This window comes from Rhinolophus hipposideros (genome assembly GCF_964194185.1).
Source record: "Rhinolophus hipposideros genome assembly, chromosome: 7".
Lineage (NCBI taxonomy): Eukaryota > Metazoa > Chordata > Mammalia > Chiroptera > Rhinolophidae > Rhinolophus > Rhinolophus hipposideros.
The window spans coordinates 51101085-51123443 of NC_138053.1; the positions used below are offsets into that span (position 1 = coordinate 51101085).

Genomic DNA, 22359 nt, shown 5'->3' on the forward strand with positions numbered 1-22359 from the left:
GTATCTAGTACATTCTGCCTTGATCCTAGAAAGTAGTGATTTTATGTGATTACTTTTTGAATCTCTGGTGCGTCTGTGCCTCATACATGTTTATTGGATTAATGTATTGGTTGGGACACTTGTAGTAGGTTCGCTATGAGAATTTACTCCTAGGATCCTCATTTGAACCTAACTATCAGATATACAAACACGTTTACAGACATACGTATAAGTAGTTCCTAGACCAGTGATTCACAAACCTTGCTACTCAAATCAGAATTACCTGAGGAACTTTCCCCAAACCCTGATTCCTGTTTTCTAAGCATAGAGATTGTTTAGAAGTCTGGGGTGGAGGCTAAGAATATATATATATATATATATATATATATTTCAAAAACTACTTGGGTAATTTTGGTATGCAGCCAGAGTAGAGAACCACAACCCTTTGACTATCTCAGGAAATCCAGTAGTCAAAATAGAGAAATGAAGTGTCTTCTATTCTTTAGGGAGAGTCAACACAGCACAGAGTCAAGAGCACTAGTTTTGGAGCTTAGAGACGGGGTTCCAATCTCAGTATAGCCACCGCCTTCGCCTTTGACAAACTACCTAATCTTTCAGAGCTTCAGTTTCTTTATAAAATAGGGACTATAGGGTTAGTATGATGATTTGTGTAAAGCCTTAGCACAGTACCTGTACTACAGCACACCAAAAATGTTGGCTTGATTTCTTCTGGTGTGCAGACATGCCCCTGGATTAGTCCGGATGCAGAAGTCTACTGAATTATACCTTCTCTAGGCAGCTCTTTAGGAAACCGGGAGGTGTGTTGGTCCCCCAGCCAAGTGAAGGACACAAAAGCTATCTATAGTAAGAGGGAGGGGACTATTGGCGCGCCCTTGCTTGCGGAGCTCGGGTACTGCGCCACGAGTGTCCACCAGAGGACGCTCAAGCCCCCTAAGCGCCACGCGCAAAGCCGGCGGCGCCCCCGCGCGTGCTCACGCGGAGCCGTGCGCGCCTCTGAACCCTCGCGCCTTCCTGGCTCTCACTGCTGCTCCCGGTGGCTGCCCCCAAGCCAGCCTGTGCGGCCGGATACGGCAGCGCTTTGGGGACAAACATCTCCCCGCGTCCGTGGGCTCTGCTTCGCACAGCTCCGTTCCGTAGGCCCACGTGGGGCGGCAAGCATTAGCGTCTCCACGGCTCTGCTCCCTCGGAGAGAGGAGGAGGCTGAGCCCGCGCGGAGGTCGGGCCGGCTCGGGCCTGAGCCCTGCGAGACGCCGTCCTCACCCGGATGTTGCGATGGCTGATCGGGGGAGGCCGAGAACCTCAGGGACTGGCCGAGGTAAAACCCCGGGGGGAGCCTGCGTGCCTCCGCACAGGCTTCTGGCTGAACCTGGCGCCCCGGGGTCGGGACGAGGGAAACCGGGGCGCAGGCGGGGCTTGCGCGCGCCTGGGGGGGGGTCCTCACGGGGGGGCGGGGGGGCTTTCGCTTCAGCTGCTCTACGCTCGATCCGCCGAAGGTCGGAGTTAAACAAGAGATGAGGGGCCCTGGAGCTGCTGTGGTTCCACGACAGGCTCGGGACACTCCGCCCGTCTTCTCCCTAAAAACCAGGCTCCTTTCAATTTAAATAAAGGTCTGACTTGACCGACAAGGGGTGACTTGCCGCCGTACACGCTCGGTTAACTTGCATGGGTGTCACTTCCCCAAATCAACCGGTGCTTGCACAGCGACTGTAAAATTAATTTGATTTTTTTTTTTAACAATCCAGGCACAAAAAAAGATGAAGTAGTTTTTAAATTACTTTGCTTCGAAGTCAAGGAAACGACCTTCGAAGTAACAGCTATTTTTGGTTCCCTGGTGACGCTTTCGTCACGGGCCCGCGTGATGGAGTAGGTTGTCCCGAGGGGCACGTGCGAAACGCTGTGAACAAAGCAGTTTTGGAACGTTTCAAAGTGCTGAGGGCTGGAGTTTGTTCCATACGCCATCCGATAGAATTTGTATGGCGTTCCCTTTTATTTCTCGTAGGAAATATTTGTGTTGGTTGTTAAAAATAAAAAAAAAAAAACACAACTTGGATTGTTGGGAGTCCACAGCCTTGTTTCTCAATCTTCCTCCTATCTTTGCAGTTCAGACTTTTTTTTTTTTTTTTTTAAAGTGTTTCTTCTCTGAAATTAGGCTTATTTCAGATAGGGTGAAATCCTAAAGATTATGGAAGCATTGCGGGAAATTGAGTCATTCATATAGACTGTATAGGACAATTCTGTATAAACCCAGTTATTTGATGACTCAAAACATGGTTAACTAATTCTGCCATGTCTGGCAAGCTTTCCTTTGGGGGACGTGGTATATAGTTTTCCGGTTTCTCACTATTGCTTTTCTCATCAGAAACATTGTTAGCAGGGAAATGGGATAAATAAAAAATTACTGCTTTGGGGGGTGAATTTTTTTCTGTTTTTGGAAAACATTTATGCATGTTAGGTTGTACACTTCTTCAAGTGCTTCAGCTGTATCGCTGCTATGAATTTGTACATTATTTGAACCAATGACTTTCCCTCATTTACGCAAGGACTTGGAATCCAGGCTTCTAGGTTAAGCCATGTTTCTCTGCTGGGATACTTTTACTTCTTAGGGGACATTTGGCAGTGTTTGGAGACATTTTGGATTGTCACAATTCGGTGTGGGAGTGAATTTCTATTGGCGTCTAATGTGTAGAAACCAGGGATGCTGCTGAACATCCACAGTGCGCAGGACAGCCCTTAACGAAGAATTATTTGGTCCAAAATGTCAGTGCTGTCACGTTTGAGAAACTGCAGTTTAGACCTTAAGAACAGAGGTTTTATGAAATAGTATTGGGTTTGACTACAGAAATGGGGTAAACAAGCCTTATCTTAACAGAATTATTGAGTTATATGCTGTCCGTGCTTTACACAGTGCTACGCATGTAGGTTACTACCTAATACTTCGTAAATGTTAGCAATCATCTTTAACAGTATTGTCCAAAGTTGAATTTATTGACTTCATTGACTCTAAATGACTTTATTCCTTCCTTTATTCATTCTGCAAACATACAATTAGTGCCTAGGCACTGTTTTAGTCTGTATTGTATTTCACCCCTTGGACCTGCAGGTTTGTTTATGCCAAGTTTCAATTGAGAAACACCCGTTCTAACATAATGAGTTGGATTGGCCCATTCATTTTGTAGGTGAGGTTTGTCGAGGTGTAATTTCGACAGTGTGTAATTAGTGAGGTGTAAGATAAAATTCACCCTTTTTGTAAATTTGTTGTGACTTGAAAATAATAAAATTTATGGTGTGGATTTGTGGTAGAAGAAATGTTTTGTGTTAAATTGGCAGTCAGTTGATATTAGGGGAACTAATATATAGTATTAGAACATGATATCTTACAGCTTTTTAAATCTTGTATTCTTAGATGTATACCATGTAGTTTTGTTCTAGTATGGCCTTATCATAAAGCGTTTCATCTCTTTTTCTCTTTTGTTTTGCCCCCGCCATACAAGAAATCTCCTTTGCAGACATTAGGTGAAGAACAAACCCAGAACCCCTACACTGAATTGCTTGTACTGAAAGCTCATCATGATATTGTACGATTTCTGGTACAGTTAGATGACTACAGGTAAGAAACTAATTGTCCAATTGACTAATGTTTGGAAAGAGTTTAGGGAATTTTATATTAAAAACACCTTCAACATTAATCCATCTTTTCTAAAAATTTAAAAACTGATCATTTAGGGACATTTGGTAGAAATTGGTCTGGGCATCGTGATGAAATATGTATCTGAAGTCTTTTTGGCTCAGAAGTCAGGATGTTATATTTGGTAATTTGATGGTTATTTTTGTTTCAGGTTCTTTTGTTTGTTTGATGGCTTAGAAATATTTTTGTTAGCCTAGAGGAAGTGTATGACTTTAACATTTGGATGGTGTTATAACTATGTTAAGGTGAACCTAAATTTGAGAAACAAATATGGGAACTGTTTAAATATCAGGTACCTACCAGGAATATGCTATTTTTAGTGGAAGGTAAGTATTTAACCTGAATTTTTTTGTTATTGATAAAACCCCTTTAAAATGAATATTATTCAGCATAGGGAGTAGAGTCAATAATATCATAACTATTTATGATAGTTATGATAAATGTCATCATAGCTGACAGATGTCATTAGAATTATTCTGGTGATCACTTTGTAAGACATATAAATGTTGAATCACTGTTGTACACCTGAAACTAATATAAAATTGTATATTAACTATAATTAAAAATAAATTCAAAAATTTATACAAATAAAATATACATTATTCTGTACTTCCTTGCTAGCACTTCCTTGTATAATATTGTGTTTAATATATTTGCAAATAGAGATGAAGGTGTGTAGGTCTCAGGACTGTAGATTTAGCTTATTACAAATCTGTATATCTGTTTATTAACCCTTATTCAGCTCTGTGTTTATCCTTTGTAACATGTCTCACAATAACAATTACACAATTAATTGTGTAACTATTTAGTATTTATCTTCTATAGAATGTAAACTTCGTGAGAGTGGGGGCCATATTTTCTTACCACGGTATCCTTAGTACATGGCACAGCACCTTACATGTAGCAGGTTAATTAATAGATAGCTGTTAAATGAATTAATGAATTCCTAGACCATTACATGTTGCTTGCCATCTTAACTCCCTAACTCCACTTCTGTTGTCTCTGTCAATTCTTCCACTGTCATCTCTAATTGTCTCTTTTGCTTCTGATACTGTCTTTTTTTTTTCTTCTTACATTTTTGACTCCATGGGTGACTGCTGTGATCATTCCTAATTCTGACTATCACTTCTGATGTCTTCTCTTTGCTTTTCTTACGTTTTTGGTATTTAGTTGCTTTCCCATGTACAATGCATTTCTGACACTACCTGGAGTTAGGTCAGATTTCACAGGTTAGGGCACCATCTTGCACAGCACTCCCTCATCTCAGTCACCAGCTGCAACCTCCAGGGTTGCCAGGCCACCCACACTTCTGACCTTCCCACTACCTTCTTAGGGTGGATAATTCAGAAGACTGACAGAACTCTGGGAAGCTCTGTACTTGTGACTACAGTTTTATTATGAAGAATGCTATCAGGACCAGCCAAATGAAGAGGCTCGTAGGGCAAAGTCTAGTCGGTTCCCAAATACAAACTCTGGGTCTTCAGGATCTGTTACCTCTCAGCACATCAGTGTGTGTCACCAACGAGGAAGCTCACTCAAGCTTTGAGTGTCCAGATTTTTTATTGGGGTTTCACGCACAGGAATGATTAAATCATTCCCCACGTGATTGAACTCAAGTTCCAGCCTCTCTCCCACCCTCCCTTCCCCAGTTTAGCGAGCAGGATAGTATCTGGGGCTTCAAGCCCCAACTCTCTAATTATATGGTTCATATTTCCGACATGGCCAGACCCCACCTTAAATTGTCTAGGGGCCCACCAGGAGTCCTCTTGTTAGCATAAACTCAGGTGAGGTCTGAGGGGCCCAGCTTCCTTCTAGAAACAAGGCGCAAAGTCCAGCCAAATTACACAACATGCTCCTAAACGTATGCCTGAAAAGATTTGCCTCATATATATATGTTACTAGCCTATCAGCATTATTTTCCTGTTGTGACGTAAACCAACCAAATCATAGCACGTTAACCATAGTACAATATTCAGCCTCTTTGGTAATATTCGTTGTTGCTATGTCCTAAGAGATACTCTGTTTGGTGAGATCTTTGAAACTAAACATTTCTGGGAAGATAGAATATTGGACAGCTGAAATTTTCTTGTAGTATATGCTACCATAGTAAGTTGCTAGGTAGGTTAAAAAAAATCCCAAATAAATTCTTAGATCTTAATCACTAATATTTGGGCCTTAAGGAATCCTCAAATCATTTTGTGTAAGAAAGTTAAATAAAAAATATACAGTATACTTTTAGGATGTGGTCTTTAATTTTTATATAGATTAACTGTGAAGATTCCATGTTCATAGCTATCTGTCCTCCGAAATGTTCTCTTGGCTAGTCTTATTACATAGTTAGAGGAAGAATATCCAGAAAAGGTCATCTTGTAGAATAATGATCGTTGTACAAATGCTGATATTTGATTACATATTTTCCCACAGTGGTGCTTGTGTATACTTCAGTTGTTCAGTGATACAGTAAATGTTCTGTAAATAGTAAAAGCCATAGATAATTATATCAGTTATCTATTACTCTGCCAAACATCACCCCAAACCTGGTGATTTAAAAAAAATTGATGTATGCTTGGCTCACTATTTTGCAGGATGGCAGTTTGGGCTAGGCTTCGCTGGGTGGGTTTTCTTCCATCTGCACCGGGATCAGCTGATCTCGGTTAGGTTCACAAGCATCTGGTCAACCAGTGGAATAGCTGGGGCTGGCTGTTCTCAGCTGGGGTCACTAGGCTTGCTCTTGTTCAAGTGCTGTTCACATAGAGTTCTAATGCCAGCAAAAGGGCAAGTCCAATGTGAGACTTTTCAAGTCTCTGTTTGTGTCATGTTTGCTGCTGTTTCATTGGCTAAAGGAAGTCAGAAACTGGCACAAATTCAGTAAGTGAATAAACTCTCCCCCTTGATGGGAGAAGGAACTAAATCCTGTTGCAAATGGTGACATGGAGGGAGAATAATTTGTGGCCATGTTTGCTATCTTCCACAGTGAATTTAAAAGACTAGAATAGATGAAAAAGCTGACTTTTTTTGGCTTTGGCCAGAAATTGAAGGTATTACTACATGAATCACATTTAATTCTTTGTACTCAAGTCATCATTGTGTCAAAATTTTTGTATAATCAGGTATGAATTTTTCAGTCAGTCACAGACCTGTAGAACTGTCAATCTGTGTTTTAAAAAATTCAATTCTGTAGTGTACAAAAAAATAACTGAAAGTTGTTACTGGTAACAAAGATGTAAGAAAATCTGCAAACTATATAAATATTTATTATAAATAGAATTAAGAGCTCTTAATAGTTCAGTTTAGCGTGATCTTTACCATTGCATAGGAACATTATCTATGCATTGTAAAATTACCAAAATACCCTAAATAAATATTATATTGTTATATTTTTTATGTTTTTATTTAGTTTTGTAGACATTACATTCTGGTTTTTTGGTCAGCTGTTGTAATCCAGGTTTCACGCTTCAGGTCTTTAGATAATATCAGTTTATTGAGAATTTTGCAGAAGGATTTTCTTGTTTTCTCGGTGGCTCAGCTAAAATCAGTGAGTGGAAAATTTTCTTAGATTGGTTTTTGAAGATACCTAATAAATCCTGTATAACCTAACAGACAGCTGCCTTTTCTTTTCTTCTTTAGTAGTTTTTGAACATGAAGTGAGGATCATATTGATTGGGAGATCACGAAAGAAGGCTAAGCCTCAGCAAGAGTCTTCTAAAAAGTGGACTGTGCTAAAATTGCATGTGATACTCTAGCATTTGACACATTAAACTAAACTGAGTTCATAACACATCTTAAGAATAGTTTTCTCTGTTGCTCATGTGACCATTCCTTGCTACTCCAGGAAACAGACAAGGTTATGTAGGATGGTGATCATGACTGGAAAAGAATCAGGTGACCCATGAAATTCCAGAGTGGAGAACAAAATAGGTCACTAGGATGGCTGGTGAAGCGGTATATTCAAAAGAAGCTAAACAAGCTCAGTACAGTTTGATAGTTCACTAACAATAAATAATATGTTACATCTTCAAGAAAATCATCTTAAGCTAAGAATAACTTTCTAATTAACATTCAGAGAAGAGAAATCAATAGTCAAGATGATTTAGATCGTCCTAATACCTGGGCTCCCTGGGAAGCAGACAATAAAATGGAGTTGAGCATGCCAAAGGTTTATTAGAGAGAAATACCAATGACGGGAAAAGAGAAGGCAGGCTTGGACAAGGGAAGCTGTCTCAGATGTGACAAAGTCTCTGTAAGCCCAGTGGGGAGCTCTGGAGGACAGAATGCCCTTTAGAGGAGTCCTGTGTTGGATGGGAATAACTCTTTTTGTCCTGCCTTGCTTAGTCATTGGCTGAGGGTCATCCAATGACTGGTTTCCACCACTTTGCTTAATCCCCTCAGTGGCTGAGGGCCAACTGAGATAGTATGGTTTGGGCTGGAAAGCTGAAATGGACCCTGAAATGAAGCTGGAGGCGGGTGACCACATTCCACACAGCTGGGCGGGTAGTTCTCTCTTGGGGGTGGTTCCTGCAGGTCAAGATATAGACTGCCTTTCCTATACAAACTGTAACTTGGGATCAATAATAATTGATGAGAGATTTCTCTTTACAGAAGAATTCAAGCTAGGGAGAATCAGAGAATTGGAATATTGTAATTTTGCAACCTCTAATAGAATGATAAATTTAGGCGATGGCTATTAACATTACACACACACACACACACACACACACACACACACACACACACAAACTGCTAGAATTTATATTTCCTGGAGGAGTGTACAAATTGCCTATGAAGTGGCCATACCAAAAAGTCAAATTTGAATCTAAGTCTCTGGATCTATCAGTTTACTGGAAATACAGGGGATTGTTAAATGACAACAGAGGAAGGTAGCTAGCAAGATCCAGACCATGAGAAATCTATAAAACCAACTCTTAATTGCAAGGAAAAAAAATGAAGGAATCAATAGAATTAAAGAGACTTTAGAGATATATCAACCAGTTACAATATATGGACCTTATTTAGATCTTGCTTCTAGTAAACTTAAAAAACTGAGACAATCAGGGAAATTTGATCACTGACTGGGTATGTGGTGACATTAAGGAATTAAATGTTAATGTTAGTTGTAATATAAAAGAGTCCTGCCAGATATATACTGAAATACTTACTGATGAAATGTAGTGACTGGGATTTGCTTCAAAATGATGTGTGGAGTAGGGATTGGATATTGTACAGATGAAACAATGCTGGCCATGGGTTGATAATTATCGAAGACAGGTGATGAGTACCTGAGGATTTTTGTTATACTAGTTCCACTTTTATATATATTTAAGTTTTCTATAATGAAAAGTAAAATAAAATTATTAAAAAAAACAACGGTATTTTTATAGAGGAAATAAAAATGCCAATTTAAGCGGTATTTTTGTTTCAGTATTAAATAAATCTTTTTCTTAGATATTATTAGATGCAGAAATCACACAGATGGACATGAACACATCTGCTTAATAAAGTAATAAATGGCAAAAAACTGCGTTAAAGGACATAGCATTGGTATACAACCACAGTGAGTTTCCTAACACTTCACCCTGAGTTTGGTAGACTTACTCACTGAATCCCTGGTACAACAGGCCATCTGCAAACCTCCAACTCAGATGTCGGCTTACCCCAATAACAAGAGCAAAGAAGAATGTTCCCTCTTGATGAACAGACGGATCCTCAGAGAAGACCCAGAAGGGTCTGAACTGAGCATGCTAAATTCATTCTCTCAAACGCATTTATTAGATCACTCAGGGAGGGAGAGGCCAAGGGTCCTATTCTAGTAGAAGTTGCTTCATGGAAACTTGAGCTCAAGGAAATGGAGGTTTCCCCCTAATAGAAGTCACAGGGATTTTTTGGTATTCTGATAATGTGTTTCCCCGAAAACAAGACCTAGCTGGGCTATCAGCTCTAATGTGTCTTTTGGAGCAAAAATTAATATAAGACACGGTCTTATTTTATTATAAAATAATGTAACTATTTTATAAAATTATTACTAAAATATATAAAATATTTCTAAAATATATAAAATACATGTATATTACTAAAATACATAAAATATATTTTACTATAAAATAAGACCTGGTCTTATTTTACTCTTATAGTAAAATAAGACCAGGTAATATAATATATAATACTGGGTCTTATATAAGACCGGGTGTTATATAATGTAAGACTGGGTGTTATATTAATTTTTGCTTCAAAAGACGCATTAGAGCTGATTGTCCAGCTAGGTCTTATTTTTGGGGAAACAGGGTACTTGTGAACTTGATATGTAATTCAGTTTTCTGTTTGTGATTTGGGGAAAGGGAGAATTTACCAAAGGTTTTAACTTTGCACATGACCATGGAAACTGAAATCTTTCCACCTTCATTCTATTTGTGAATTAAAAACGGATCTTAGTCATTCAGATATTAGAGTTGTGTTAATATATACATTTTTTTCTTAAGAAAATAATTTGATGATGTTCAAGTAGATCTAATGAAAGAATCACTGACCTCAGTATGGCTCCCAAAAGTGTTTTGATGTTCCCTTCAACTTCTCTTATAAGACTCTATCTACATACTTCTCTAATTTTCTTCAAGTAGTTCTAGTATACAAGATAAGTAAAAATCTATTTTAAGTGAAAATTTTGCTATTTTTCAGTTTTGTCTGGTTTCTGGTACTGTAGCATTTTTCAGCTTTGTTTTATTGTAAAAAATATATACTATTTTAGTTGCGTCATGTATTAGAAAGTACCTGTGGATTAGGTGGAAAGTTAGTTAACCACAGGGATTTTCTATATTGTCATACTAATGTTGTATTTTTATTTTTCCAGTGTGTTACGGTTATGTAGATATTGAATACAAGAAGGTTTATGTTCACGTTTTTGGGTTTTACTTTTTTATTATGTCCTCTAAGATTATATTTGAATCTGTAGCACCATTGACTTAAAATAAATTCACATGAATAAGAACTATTAAATACACACTTAGGTAATGGACATAGGAATTACTTGTGAAAATATTTTATATTGTACAAATGTTTGTGAAACTTTGCTGTACTTTGACCTCACAGTTGGCAAGAATGAGAATACTTTCTCTGAGATGTTCAAAGGGAAGGTGTTTAAAGGGAGTGATTTCTATAAATTTAAATGAGTATAAATGAGAATTCTCAATGGATGTATGATCTGGACTCTGTAACATTACTTAGTAAGGTAGACTATGAGCTCTTTAATGGCCAGAACTATCTCATTGATATTTACTCTTAGGATAAATATATATATATATATGTATATATATATATATATATATATATATATACATATATATATATATATACACACACGTATATATGTATACACACACACACACACACACACACACGTGCAGTTCATAGCTGGCTCTCTATAATACCACTTCCTTTTCTCCTGTTCTAAAAAGAAAAGCTTGATTTCAAGTGAATGAAGTCAGTCATATTATGGGAACAACTGGGAATCTATTTTGAATCATTAAAGAATCATTTAAAAACTTGTGTACTACATTATGAATAACAAACTACTTGATATGCTTACAATATGATTGCTTTATATCACTGTGTTGGGACACCGCTTGAAAACCATGCTTTCTTGATTTTATTGTAATGCAGTCACTATGATGAATAATCCTTTACAACAAATTACTTTTCTTGCTAGTATTTGTGTCATGGATATCTTCTCTACAAAATGTAGGTGATTGTTCATATATATATATATATATATATATATATATATATATATATATACATATATATAGTGAAGGTAAAGAGGAGAGATAAGCTATAACTGAGTTCATCACAGCTCTTTCTTTTCATGCCATGAAATAAACTTTTCTTTATCTCTTTGCATTTCAAGCATTTTCAATAATAAAAAACAAACAACCTTCAAAAAAACCCCCAAACCTTGCAAACCAAGAACATAGTATTTATATAAAAAGACCAAAGAGCCAAGAGGAGCAAAGGAGAGATCTTGGCTTTAAATATTAATAGTAGACTTAAAATATTTTTACAGAGAAAATAATAGAAATAATGAATTTTTCTAAGGACATGATTCCTTTGTGCCACTCTTGGAATATCACTTCCTATTAGTGAAGCTGTTCCTTAGCGTGGTTTCATGCCACTTAAGTCAAGGTTTAATCATGTATTTTGAAGCAAGGAAGGACTTTAAAGATCACTTACAGATCTAACTTCATTCTTACATTTCTAGCAGTTTATTCATTGTAACACTGTCAATGGTCTTATTTATCTTTGGGTCCTGAGTACCTGGCACCAAAGCTAGAAGGTATTTCATCAGTATTTATTAAATTAGCTTAGATCTTAATCTGCATTGATATTATGTAATAAATCCGAATATCTAAGGTTTGGTAGTGCTTAGTAATCTTAGTATTTAAATGTCACCAGTGATTTGTTTTTCTTGACCTTTTTTCTCTGACCAGATTTGCATCTGCTGGTGATGATGGAACTGTAGTTGTGTGGAATGCCCAGGTGTGTATTGATTTTGTGTGGATTATGTAATAAAGACGTGACTGTATAGTGGAATATGCATTCATAAACATTATGTGGAGATACACCTGCGTATTAGTAGACTGAGAGTAAGTAATACTTGAAAAGAGATACTTAGAATAAATTCATTTAAAATGGGGATCAATAATTCCTAATAGAGTTTTTTAATTAAGATTTTTCTTGAGAAGCAAATGTCAAATTATGAAAAGTTTTAATCTTATTGAGCAATATTTAAGTTATCAGTAACTTCAGTGATTCTGAAAATGAATCAAGCATTGATTTTTGTGGGAGACACAATTTTCCTTTCAAAATTGTCTGATTGCATGATATAACATTTCTCATGTTTGATTTCAATAGTAATATAATAAAAAGCTTATTTTCTCAAAATATTTAAAGCTTCACCAAATTTCTTTGGGGGCCTGTCTTCTTGATTCTTTGATACTCAAATTGTTCTCTTTTGAAGTATTTATCTTCTCTTGTTAATCTGTTCTGACTCCATCAGATCCTCATTTTTTAGTGGCTTTGCCTGTGGTTAAAGCAGTTCTTTAATATTATGTTCCCCACATTCACGAAATCCTGCAACCTTGAAAAATTTGCAATTTGTTATATTTACATTGTATTTTTGAATGTTTACTATGGAAATCCTTGAGAGACAGAAGGATGGGTGGGTGGGGATAGATAGCTGTTGCTGTTAGACATGTTGTGGAGGCTTGACGAGTGGTGGCTATATTATTGGCTGTATGTACATATTTTTGTTTGTTTGTTTGTTGTTATTATGCTGACTTTTTTTCCTTCCACAACTTCATAACTGTGGAGACTTAGATAACAAATACTTAGATACTGAGGACTTTCTGTTTTTTTCTACAGATTAAATTACTGATTTTTTTTTGTGCTTAATTTATCAAATTCTTAAAATCATATGGAAAAAATAGTCCTTTACATTTTCTATAAAATATGCTAAACTAAGATTTTCTATTAGAAAATAATTAAAATTGTTTATGGTATTTTTTCAGCACCTGTTTAGATTCTGTTAGGTTGGTGCAAAAGTAATTGCTGTTTTTACTTTTATTTTTAACCCTTTAAACCGCAATTACTTTTGCACCAACCTTATATTTGATTACTTAAAAGTTAAATGATAAGGTCTAAGTAATTTCAAATAGAATATATGAATTTTCTACATGGTGATTCTTCTTAATGTTGTCAACTAAGATTATTTAAGTTGTGAAATATGAACCTATTAACTTTTTTATTGGTATTTCAGACGGGAGAAAAACTTTTGGAACTCAATGGACACACTCAAAAGATAACAGCTATTACTACATTTCCTTCCTTGGAACCTTGTGAAGAAAAAAATCAACTGATCTTGACAGCCTCTGCTGATAGAACAGTTATTATATCCTTAAATCTGAAAGAGTGAAATAGCTATAGTGACCCAAGGGACCGGTAAATACATTATTAGTTTTTAGCCTCTTGAGGCCTGTCTGTACATTCCTGTTTTAGCAGAAATGATTTGTTCTAGCCTTCTTAAGACACTTCTTAAAAGTATTAGGCATCTGAAAAGTATTAGACTGGAAATAGTATGTTAAGGCTGATTATTGATGGAAACCCCATGACTAAAGCTATTCTTTCCAGAGTTACTAATATATTAAGTTATGTATGATGGAGGAAATGGAGAAAGTGGGCTTAAAAATACTTATCTCAGTTTGCTTTTCTATTTAGGGAAGTAAAGATGAGTTGGGCTGGAGAATAATTCACATTTTTTCCCCTGCTTATTGTATAGCAAAAGAAACTTAATGGCCCCAACCCATAGAAACCTTTTGAGCCTCCCAGTCTGACAGAAAAGTGAATATCCATCTGCTTAGTGTTTAATATTTAGTATTTAAAAACAATTTTAGAAAAGTAAATTACTGCCTTTCTTTCCCACATACTTTTTGGTAAACATTTAAGATGTAACAGCATTAGTAAAGTTTTATAAAGTGATTATGTGTGCCAGGCAGTGGTTTTACATATATTAATCCATTTAATCCTTAACAATAAGTGTTTTTATTATTCTGTTTACTGATAACAAAAGCAAACAGAGGTTAAGTAACTTGTCCAAGGTCACACAGACAGTGTAGGGCAGAATGCAAGCAGTCTGACTGCAGAGTAAGAGTTCTGAACCATTATATAGTACTGTCTTCATAAAATATGTTACTTGAACAAATTCAGCCCTTTAAAATTTGTGTGAGGAATTGGATTTGTGAAGGCCATAGCCAAATGCTATGGATAACTATAATCTTTCATTATTTGTATAAAAGGTATCATATATTAGCTTTAAAAAGTCTGTGCTTATTTGAGAAGTTGGTTTAAATAGCTTCCAGCATCAGTGAAATAAGTTTCAGAGTAAGCGCAAAGAAGTCAGTGTTTCTCGGTCTTCTATAGAACCAAGACATACTTTATACATACTTTATGACACACTTGGAATGAGCGTATCAGTTGCAGTGATTTCTAAACAGGTTGCCAGTTGGTGAAAACATTTCAAGGAAAGATTAAAATGGGGAAAACTATATTTTGTGGTGATTATAATATTACATAAAAAAGGGCATAAAGTTCATTCATATGTTTGTCAGAGTAGCTTTATTACTACTGCTCTATTGAGGCAAATATTTTATCAACTAAAGCTGTTTTTTTTTTCAGTATCAGTATAATCTCTGCAAAAGTAGAATTTAAAATGCTTTTTTTATTAGACCATTCCTAAGGTACTATAATAATATTTAGAGGAAATTATTAAAATTATTATTACAGTACAGAGATGAGTACTTGGGACACTATCAGTATAAACTTCACCTGTAAATGGTAGTATAGAATCATTTCCTTTGCTGAATGACTTTTCTAGTTAAAAATAGTTCTAGGCTGCATAGTTGGTAGTTCCTTTTACTCAGATAAATTCTAGATTTACTCTGCTTGGGCCTTCGCTATTAACTAACTTCATTAATTAAATGCTGAGGATAGATTTTTAAATTTTTGTTGAGTGATAGTCTTAAAAGTTCGTATATACGTATATATTTATATATATTATATATATATTTGTTAGGTAAATGTGTTCTCAGACATGCCAAAATATGTATCTTACCATAGGAAATGGTGTGAAAAATTTGAAAATCATTATACCCCTTAAGTCAAACTAACTTTGAGAGGTCCTCTAATTATTTTAAATATGTTTGCGAGTAATAGGAATACACTGTTACTGTCTTTTTGAATCAGGATAACAGTAGTAAATTATGCCATACACATTGAGAGAGCTTTCAGTAAAAATTCCTGGATGTAATAGTTTTTAGTATAAATACTTTATGTTAAATACTTATTGGATTATGAGGGATTATTTTGGAGAATAAACCTTCACATTTAAATAGTCATGATTTTTAATGCCTGTGAAGATTCAGTTTTCAGACCATCCATTCTATTGGCATTTTCAAATAGTTTGATAGTGAAATTTTCTTCAAACTTATTGTCGATTGTAAGCCTACTGTGACAAGTTGATAACTCGCTATGTGAATTAATTTTTGTATTAATATAAACGCTACCTATTTTATGCTTTATTTTCCACCTAATTGTGTAGTATTTATGAATTATTAGAAACGTTATAATGAAGAGTTAAAAATACTGTTTAGAAATTATTTCTTAACATAAATTTAGGAATGGAATTGTGGTACCGGCAGACAAGTTCGGAGAGTATCATGCTTCCGGTCTACTGTAAAGGTAAACTCTTACACAGGTACTTTGTGGTAATCTTTTTGTCTCAGAAAATACTGTGTAGTAAGTTAGATGAAATTACTTGTGTAGGTTTTAAAAATTGTTTCTTCCACACATAATCAATAGTTATTTGCTTCTTCTAAGATTAGATTTTTGGGAGCATATATATTAAATGCTAGAGTGTTTCAATGTGAAATTAGAGCAGGGGCAAATCTTTATAGCAAGATAAGGAAAAAGGTAGTACCTAGTATGTTTTTAGTAGGTAATTCTAGAAAGAGACATTACTTGCAGAATGACTCTATAGCAGTAGCTAGTCTGTTTCTTTATATCTCGAACTGAAAATGTGGAGTTATTTGTCCCTCAACCTCCGACTTCTATAAGGTCATAAAGATGACATATCAGTTAATTCCAAAACAAAATCATACATCGTTAATTGGTTGCTGCTGTTATGTTCATTCATTTTACAAATATTAATTGGGGCTTAGTACACGATAGGAACTCTGCTAAATGTTGGGGAAACAAACCTGGATAAAACTTGGTTACTTTGATTCCTACAGAAGAAATTACCTTAAATATTCTCAGAAAGTGCTACTGTTTTTCAATAATGTCAGCAAGTTTGGGGAAAGATACCAGTAAAATGAGGTAATGTTTCCTCATTTGCTTTAAAGATAACTGATCTCTAATATTAAGAGATAACACTTTTTAAAAAAATGTAAAAAGAATTGCTGTGTGCCGATAGTCAAGGTATTTCATTTTTTCCCCCCAAAGGCAGCATCTCTGGTAGCCATCTCATGCTACTGTGCTGTTCTAATTATCAATTTATTAAAGTTTCTGGGGAAGAAAATGCCATTTACTATTTGCTTGTATCTAATTTAACAATAGACTGTCTTTGAAGAAGTCATTAACGTCTTGACTTGATCAAATCTCTATGCTTCATTTGATCTGAAAGATGCCCCTTTTAAATTCCTTATAATACCCTCTTACTTTCTGTCTGACATCATTAATTTTCAAATTAAAATACATGAATTGAAGGAACAGGAAAGGAGAAAAAATTTAGTGTATGGGGGAAATTCCATTGGTGAACTGTTTTATGAACTGTTCAATAAAAAGTGTCTTATCCCAGTATGGTGAAAGTACTTTTTAAAGAAGTTTTACTGTAATCTTAATCAGCTGGATAGTTGTATTTACTCCTGCTATGTCCATTGCACATAAAAAATTGGTAAAAATAGCACTTCACTCATTTTAGTTCAGTGGTTCAATTGTTCTTGAACAAATAATTTATTAAAGAAATTCAGATCCCTAATAAATATAAGAAATACTATTATTTGTTTTTTGAACTAGTAATGTTTTTATGTGGGTTGGTATTAGCGAGGAGGTGGTGAAATTGGTATTTGTATTGCGGTTGAGAGTATAAATTGGTGTGATCTTCTGAAGGCAGTTTGATATTATGAATGAATCTGGAAAAAAAAATGATTACATGAATTGACCCAGAGATTCAACTTCTAGAAAACTCTTTAAAGGAAATAATAAAAAACTTGGGCAGAGATTTATGAACAGAAATGTATATCACAAATATATTTTATAAATGGATGATTGGCAGCATCCTAAATGACTTACAGGAAAATAGTTAAATTATTGTAGATATGTATCCTAAAAATAGTATTTCAAAAGAATACATAAAGAGTTTTGAAAATGCTAATGATAAGATGTTAGGTAACAAAAGCACTATAGTATCCTCAACAAAGTACTAGCAAATCAAATCCAAAAACATATTAAAAAGATTATATATACTTATGACGAAGTGAGATTTATCCCAGGAATATGAGGTTAGTTCAACATTTGAATAATCAATCAATGTAATATACTGTAGTTAGAATAAAGGACAAAAAACATGATAATAGATGCAGAAAAGCATTTGGCAGACTCCAATACCTTCTCATGATAAAAATCGTCAATAGTCTAGGAATAGATGAGAACTTCTTCAACCTAATAAAGGGCATCTCTGAAAACCCCACAGCTAACATGGTATTAATGGAGAAAGACTGACTGAATACTTTCACCCTGAGATCAGGAACAAGATAAGGAAGTCTACTCTTGGACCCAGGGCAGTTAGGCAATAAAAAAGAATAAAAGGCATCCATGTTGGACAGGAAGAAATAAAACTATCTCTATTCCCAAGCAATGTGATCTATATAGAAAATCCTAAATCCATAACAAAACTATTAGAACTAATAAGTGGATTTAGCAAGGTTTCAGGGTACAATATCAGTATACAAAAGCTAACTGTATTTCTGTACGCTAGCAATGAAAATGAAATTAAGAAAACATTTCATTTACATAAGTATCTAAATAATAAAGTACTTAGAAATAAATTTTTAAAAAATGGTGACTTGTATGCCCCAAACTACGAAACATTGTTGAAAGAAACTAAAGAAAATCTAAATAAACGGAAAGACATCCCTTCTTAATGGATCAGATTTAATATGGTTAAGACTGCAGCACTACCCAGTCTACAGATTGGACAAAATCTCTACCAAAATTCCAGCAGGCTTTTTGTTGTTGGTGTTGTTTTGTAGAAATTGACAAGCTGATTCTAATATTCATATAGAAGTGCAAAGGACTCTAGAATAGCTATAACAGTCTTGAACAGAAAGAATAAAAGTTGCAAGACTCAAACTTCCCAATTTCAAAATTTACTACAAAATTATAGTAATCGGTGCAGTGTGGTACTGGCATAAAGATAGCCATACAGTTCAATGGAATAGAATTGAGAGTCCAGAAATAAAACCTTACATATATGGTCAATTGATTTTGACAAGCATGCCAAGACCCTTCAATAAGAGAAAGAATAGTCTCTTCAACAAATAATGCTGGGTCAACTGGATATCCACTTACAAAATAATGAAATTGGATCCCTACTTCATGCCATATCCAAAAATTACTTCAAAATGGATCAAAGACTAAAATGTAAGAGCAGAAACTATAAAACTCTTATAAGAAATACAGGAGTAAATCTTTGTGACCTTGGGTTAGGTACCTTAGATCTGACAACAGACACACAGCAATAGAACAAAAAAATGGTAAATTGGACTTCATCAAAAAATGAAAAGCTTTTATGCTTCAAAAGACACCATCAAGAAAGTGAAAAGACAACCCACAGAATGGGAGAAAGTATTTGCAAATTATATATCTGGTAAGGAACTTGTATCGTGAATGCATAAAGAAATACATAAAGAACTCTTAACCATTCAACAATCAAAAGACAACCCAATTAAAATTAGACAAAGAATTTGAAAAACATTTCTCCAAAGAAGATATGCAAATGGCCAGTAAGCACATGAAAAGAAGCTCAACATCATTAGTCATTAGAAAAATGTGAGTCAAAACCATAATGTGATACTGTTTGACATACACTAGATGGGTAACATCTAAATGTCAGATAATAAGTGTTGATAAGGAGGTAGAGACATTAGAATCCTCATACATGGCTGGTGGGATTATACAGTGGTCCACCCACCTTGAAAAATGCTTGATAGTTCATCAAAATGTTGAACATGTATCATTTGGCCCAGCACTCTTGACTTCTGTTTATTCCTGGGAGAAATGAAAGTGTCCAAACAAAAACATGTGCACGAATGCTCATAGCAGCATTATTCATAATAGCCCAGAAGTGGAAATAACCGAAATGCCCATCTGTTGCTGAAAAGACAAAGCATGGTATAGCCACACAGTGAAATATTATTTGGCAATAAAAAGGAATAAAGTTCTGATATTAAAATTTCAGCGATTAGACAGGGTAGGACCTCTTGAAGTATAAACTGCTTGATTATTTTCAACCCTTATTCCAGCAGTTTTAAAAGCAACCTCACCCTCAGCCCAGGCAAGACTACCAGAACCTTTTCCTTTTCTTTATTCTTCTCTCTTGCTCTTGCCTCTGAAGGCTTCTGCAGACCTAGAAACACTTTCTTGAGACAATAATTAGGTAATATTAATTGGGAAGATACATAAAAAGAAAGGTCATATTTTCAGTTTTATCTAAATAACAGTCTATTATAAGCTTGCATCTTATCTGTTACTGAAAGAATGAAACAATATTAGTTGCTCAAAACTTAGTTGCTGGAAACAATACTATCTCACAGTGTTTGTGGTAAGAATAGAGAGCAGCTTTGCTGGATGGTGCGAAGTGTCTCTCATGATGTTGCCATCATCTGAAGGCTTGACTGGGGTTGCAGGTTCCCAGGCAGCTCACATGCTTGGTGCGTCAGTGCTGGTGGTTGTCCTCAGGCCCCACTTCCTTGTGGATCTTTTCTTATAAAGCGCTTTTATGTATTTGCCCTAGAGTTGGTGATCCAACGGAGAGGAAGGAGAAAGCCACTATGTCTTTTATGTCTTAGTCTTATAAGTCACACACCATCCCTTCTGCCATGTTCTGTTGATAGGAAGCTAGTCATTTAGTAGAGCCCACATTTAAGGGAGAAGAATTAAATTTCACCTCTTGAAGAGGAGGGTGGCAAAGACTTTGTGGACATTTTAAAACCACTAATGGATGCTTGAATTTCTAAACTAATATACATTTCATATGAATTTTGCAGTGTTTAACCGTTCTTCAGAGACTAGATGTTTGGCTGTCTGGTGGGAATGACCTATGTGTGTGGAACCGAAAATTAGATCTCCTGTGTAAGACTAGTCACCTTTCTGATACAGGTAAAAAAATAAATCAAGGTAATTGTGAACCATCATTACAGACTCTAAAAGACGCAATGAATCTCCAAAGAGACTTTTCATGAATGAAGGGAGGGGATTTTTTCTTTTTACTTCTGAATGTAACCTGTAGCCATATTTTTCTTTTTTCTATTTCGAGTTAAGGTTTGTGTAAAATATATTTCCATCACAAATTGCAAGGAAAAGACACCCCCGCCCCTTCTCCTTTTGGCATCTCTATCCCTTCCAACAGAATTTCTCAAAAGTGGTCAAGAAAAATCTTTTCAAATATGCTCTTTGGCCATATTCCTAAACTGAGTTTGATGAGCATGTTGATGCCTAGAAGCAGACCTTTATGGCTTTGCAATAACATTTTTTTTCTTTATTTTGGGGGTTATTGGACTTTGAATAGCTTCCTAATGATGACCTTATTTTACATGTGCAAACTGGCTAACAAAATCCTATTTTCTCAGTTCCGTTGACAATAACATTTTAACAACAAAAAAATCAGTTTTGACTTCTATTGATACCAAGGATCTTAAAAAATAAAATCTATTAGGAGTAAAAATATTTAAGTATACATGGGTACATTTAAATGACAGTAATCTTGAAGTCACGTGATACACTATTAGTAACTATTTTCATTTCTAACCAAATGAACCCATGGATATCCTAAAATGAAGATTAAGCATACTGTGAACGTGTTAAAGGTAGTGGGAGCTCTGTAAACTGATTATTCAGTTCATAATTGGAACTAGCTTGTCTCTACATAGATGTTATAAAATATCAGGGAAATAATGTGATAATGTGATATACGATATCTTAGCAAAACTAAATCCATAGCTTACTAGGATTTACAATTTAACCTTTCAGTTTAACATTTGACCAATCTTGTTTTAATTTAGAGTGTATTTTCATGTTTACTATTATCATGAGTTATATCTCTTTATTTACATGTACGTTTTTCTTTCTGTTTCTTACAATAAATAGCCTGTGGTTATCTGTGAATTTTATTCCATTAATTATTAGTACAGGCATACCTCAGAGATATTGGGGGTTTGATTTTAAAACCACCACAATTAAGCGAATATTTCAATGAAGCCAGTCTCAAAATTTTTTGTTTTTTCAGTGCATTTAAAAGTTATGTTTATACTATACTGTAGTCTACTAAGTGTGCAATAGCATTCTGTCTAAAAAAATGTACATACCTTGATTTAAAAATACTTGATTGATAAAAAATGCTAACCATAATCTGAACCTTCAGTGAGTTGTAATTGTTTTGATGATGGAGGATCTTACCGCAGTGTTGATGGCTGCTGATCAGGGTGGTGGTTGCTGAAGGCTGGGGTGGCTGTGGGAATTTTTGTGTTTTTTTTTTTAAATGCCCAGTTAAATTTGAATTTCAGATACAAAGCAAACACTTTTTTTTTTTTTTTTTATAAATTGGGGACTATTGGGGAACAGTGTGTTTCTCCAGGGCCAATCAGCTCCAAGTCATTGTCCTTCAATCTAGTTGTGGAGGGCACAGCTCAGCTCCAAGTCCAGTCGCCATTTTCAATCTTTAGTTGCAGGGGGCGCAATCCACAATCCCATGCAGGAATTGAACGAACAACTTTGTTGTTTAGAGCTCGCATTCTAACCAACTGAGCCATCTGGAGGGAATTTCTTAAAGTAAGACAACAATGAAGTTTGATGCATCG

At 35.4% G+C, this 22359-nt stretch overlaps 1 protein-coding gene across 1 annotated transcript in view; it reads left to right on the top strand.

The window, feature by feature from the left end:
- Positions 1-1142: 1142 nt before the first annotated feature.
- The window catches only part of WDR41 (WD repeat domain 41), a 48595-nt gene continuing 27378 nt past the window's right edge, over positions 1143-22359 (top strand). Inside the window, exons 1-6 of the mRNA XM_081053193.1 lie at positions 1143-1315; positions 3492-3607; positions 12160-12208; positions 13488-13619; positions 15902-15964; positions 20551-20662. Coding sequence (XP_080909319.1) covers positions 1265-1315; positions 3492-3607; positions 12160-12208; positions 13488-13619; positions 15902-15964; positions 20551-20662 — 523 coding nt within the window. The 5' untranslated portion in view covers positions 1143-1264. The remainder of the gene's footprint in view (positions 1316-3491; positions 3608-12159; positions 12209-13487; positions 13620-15901; positions 15965-20550; positions 20663-22359) is intronic.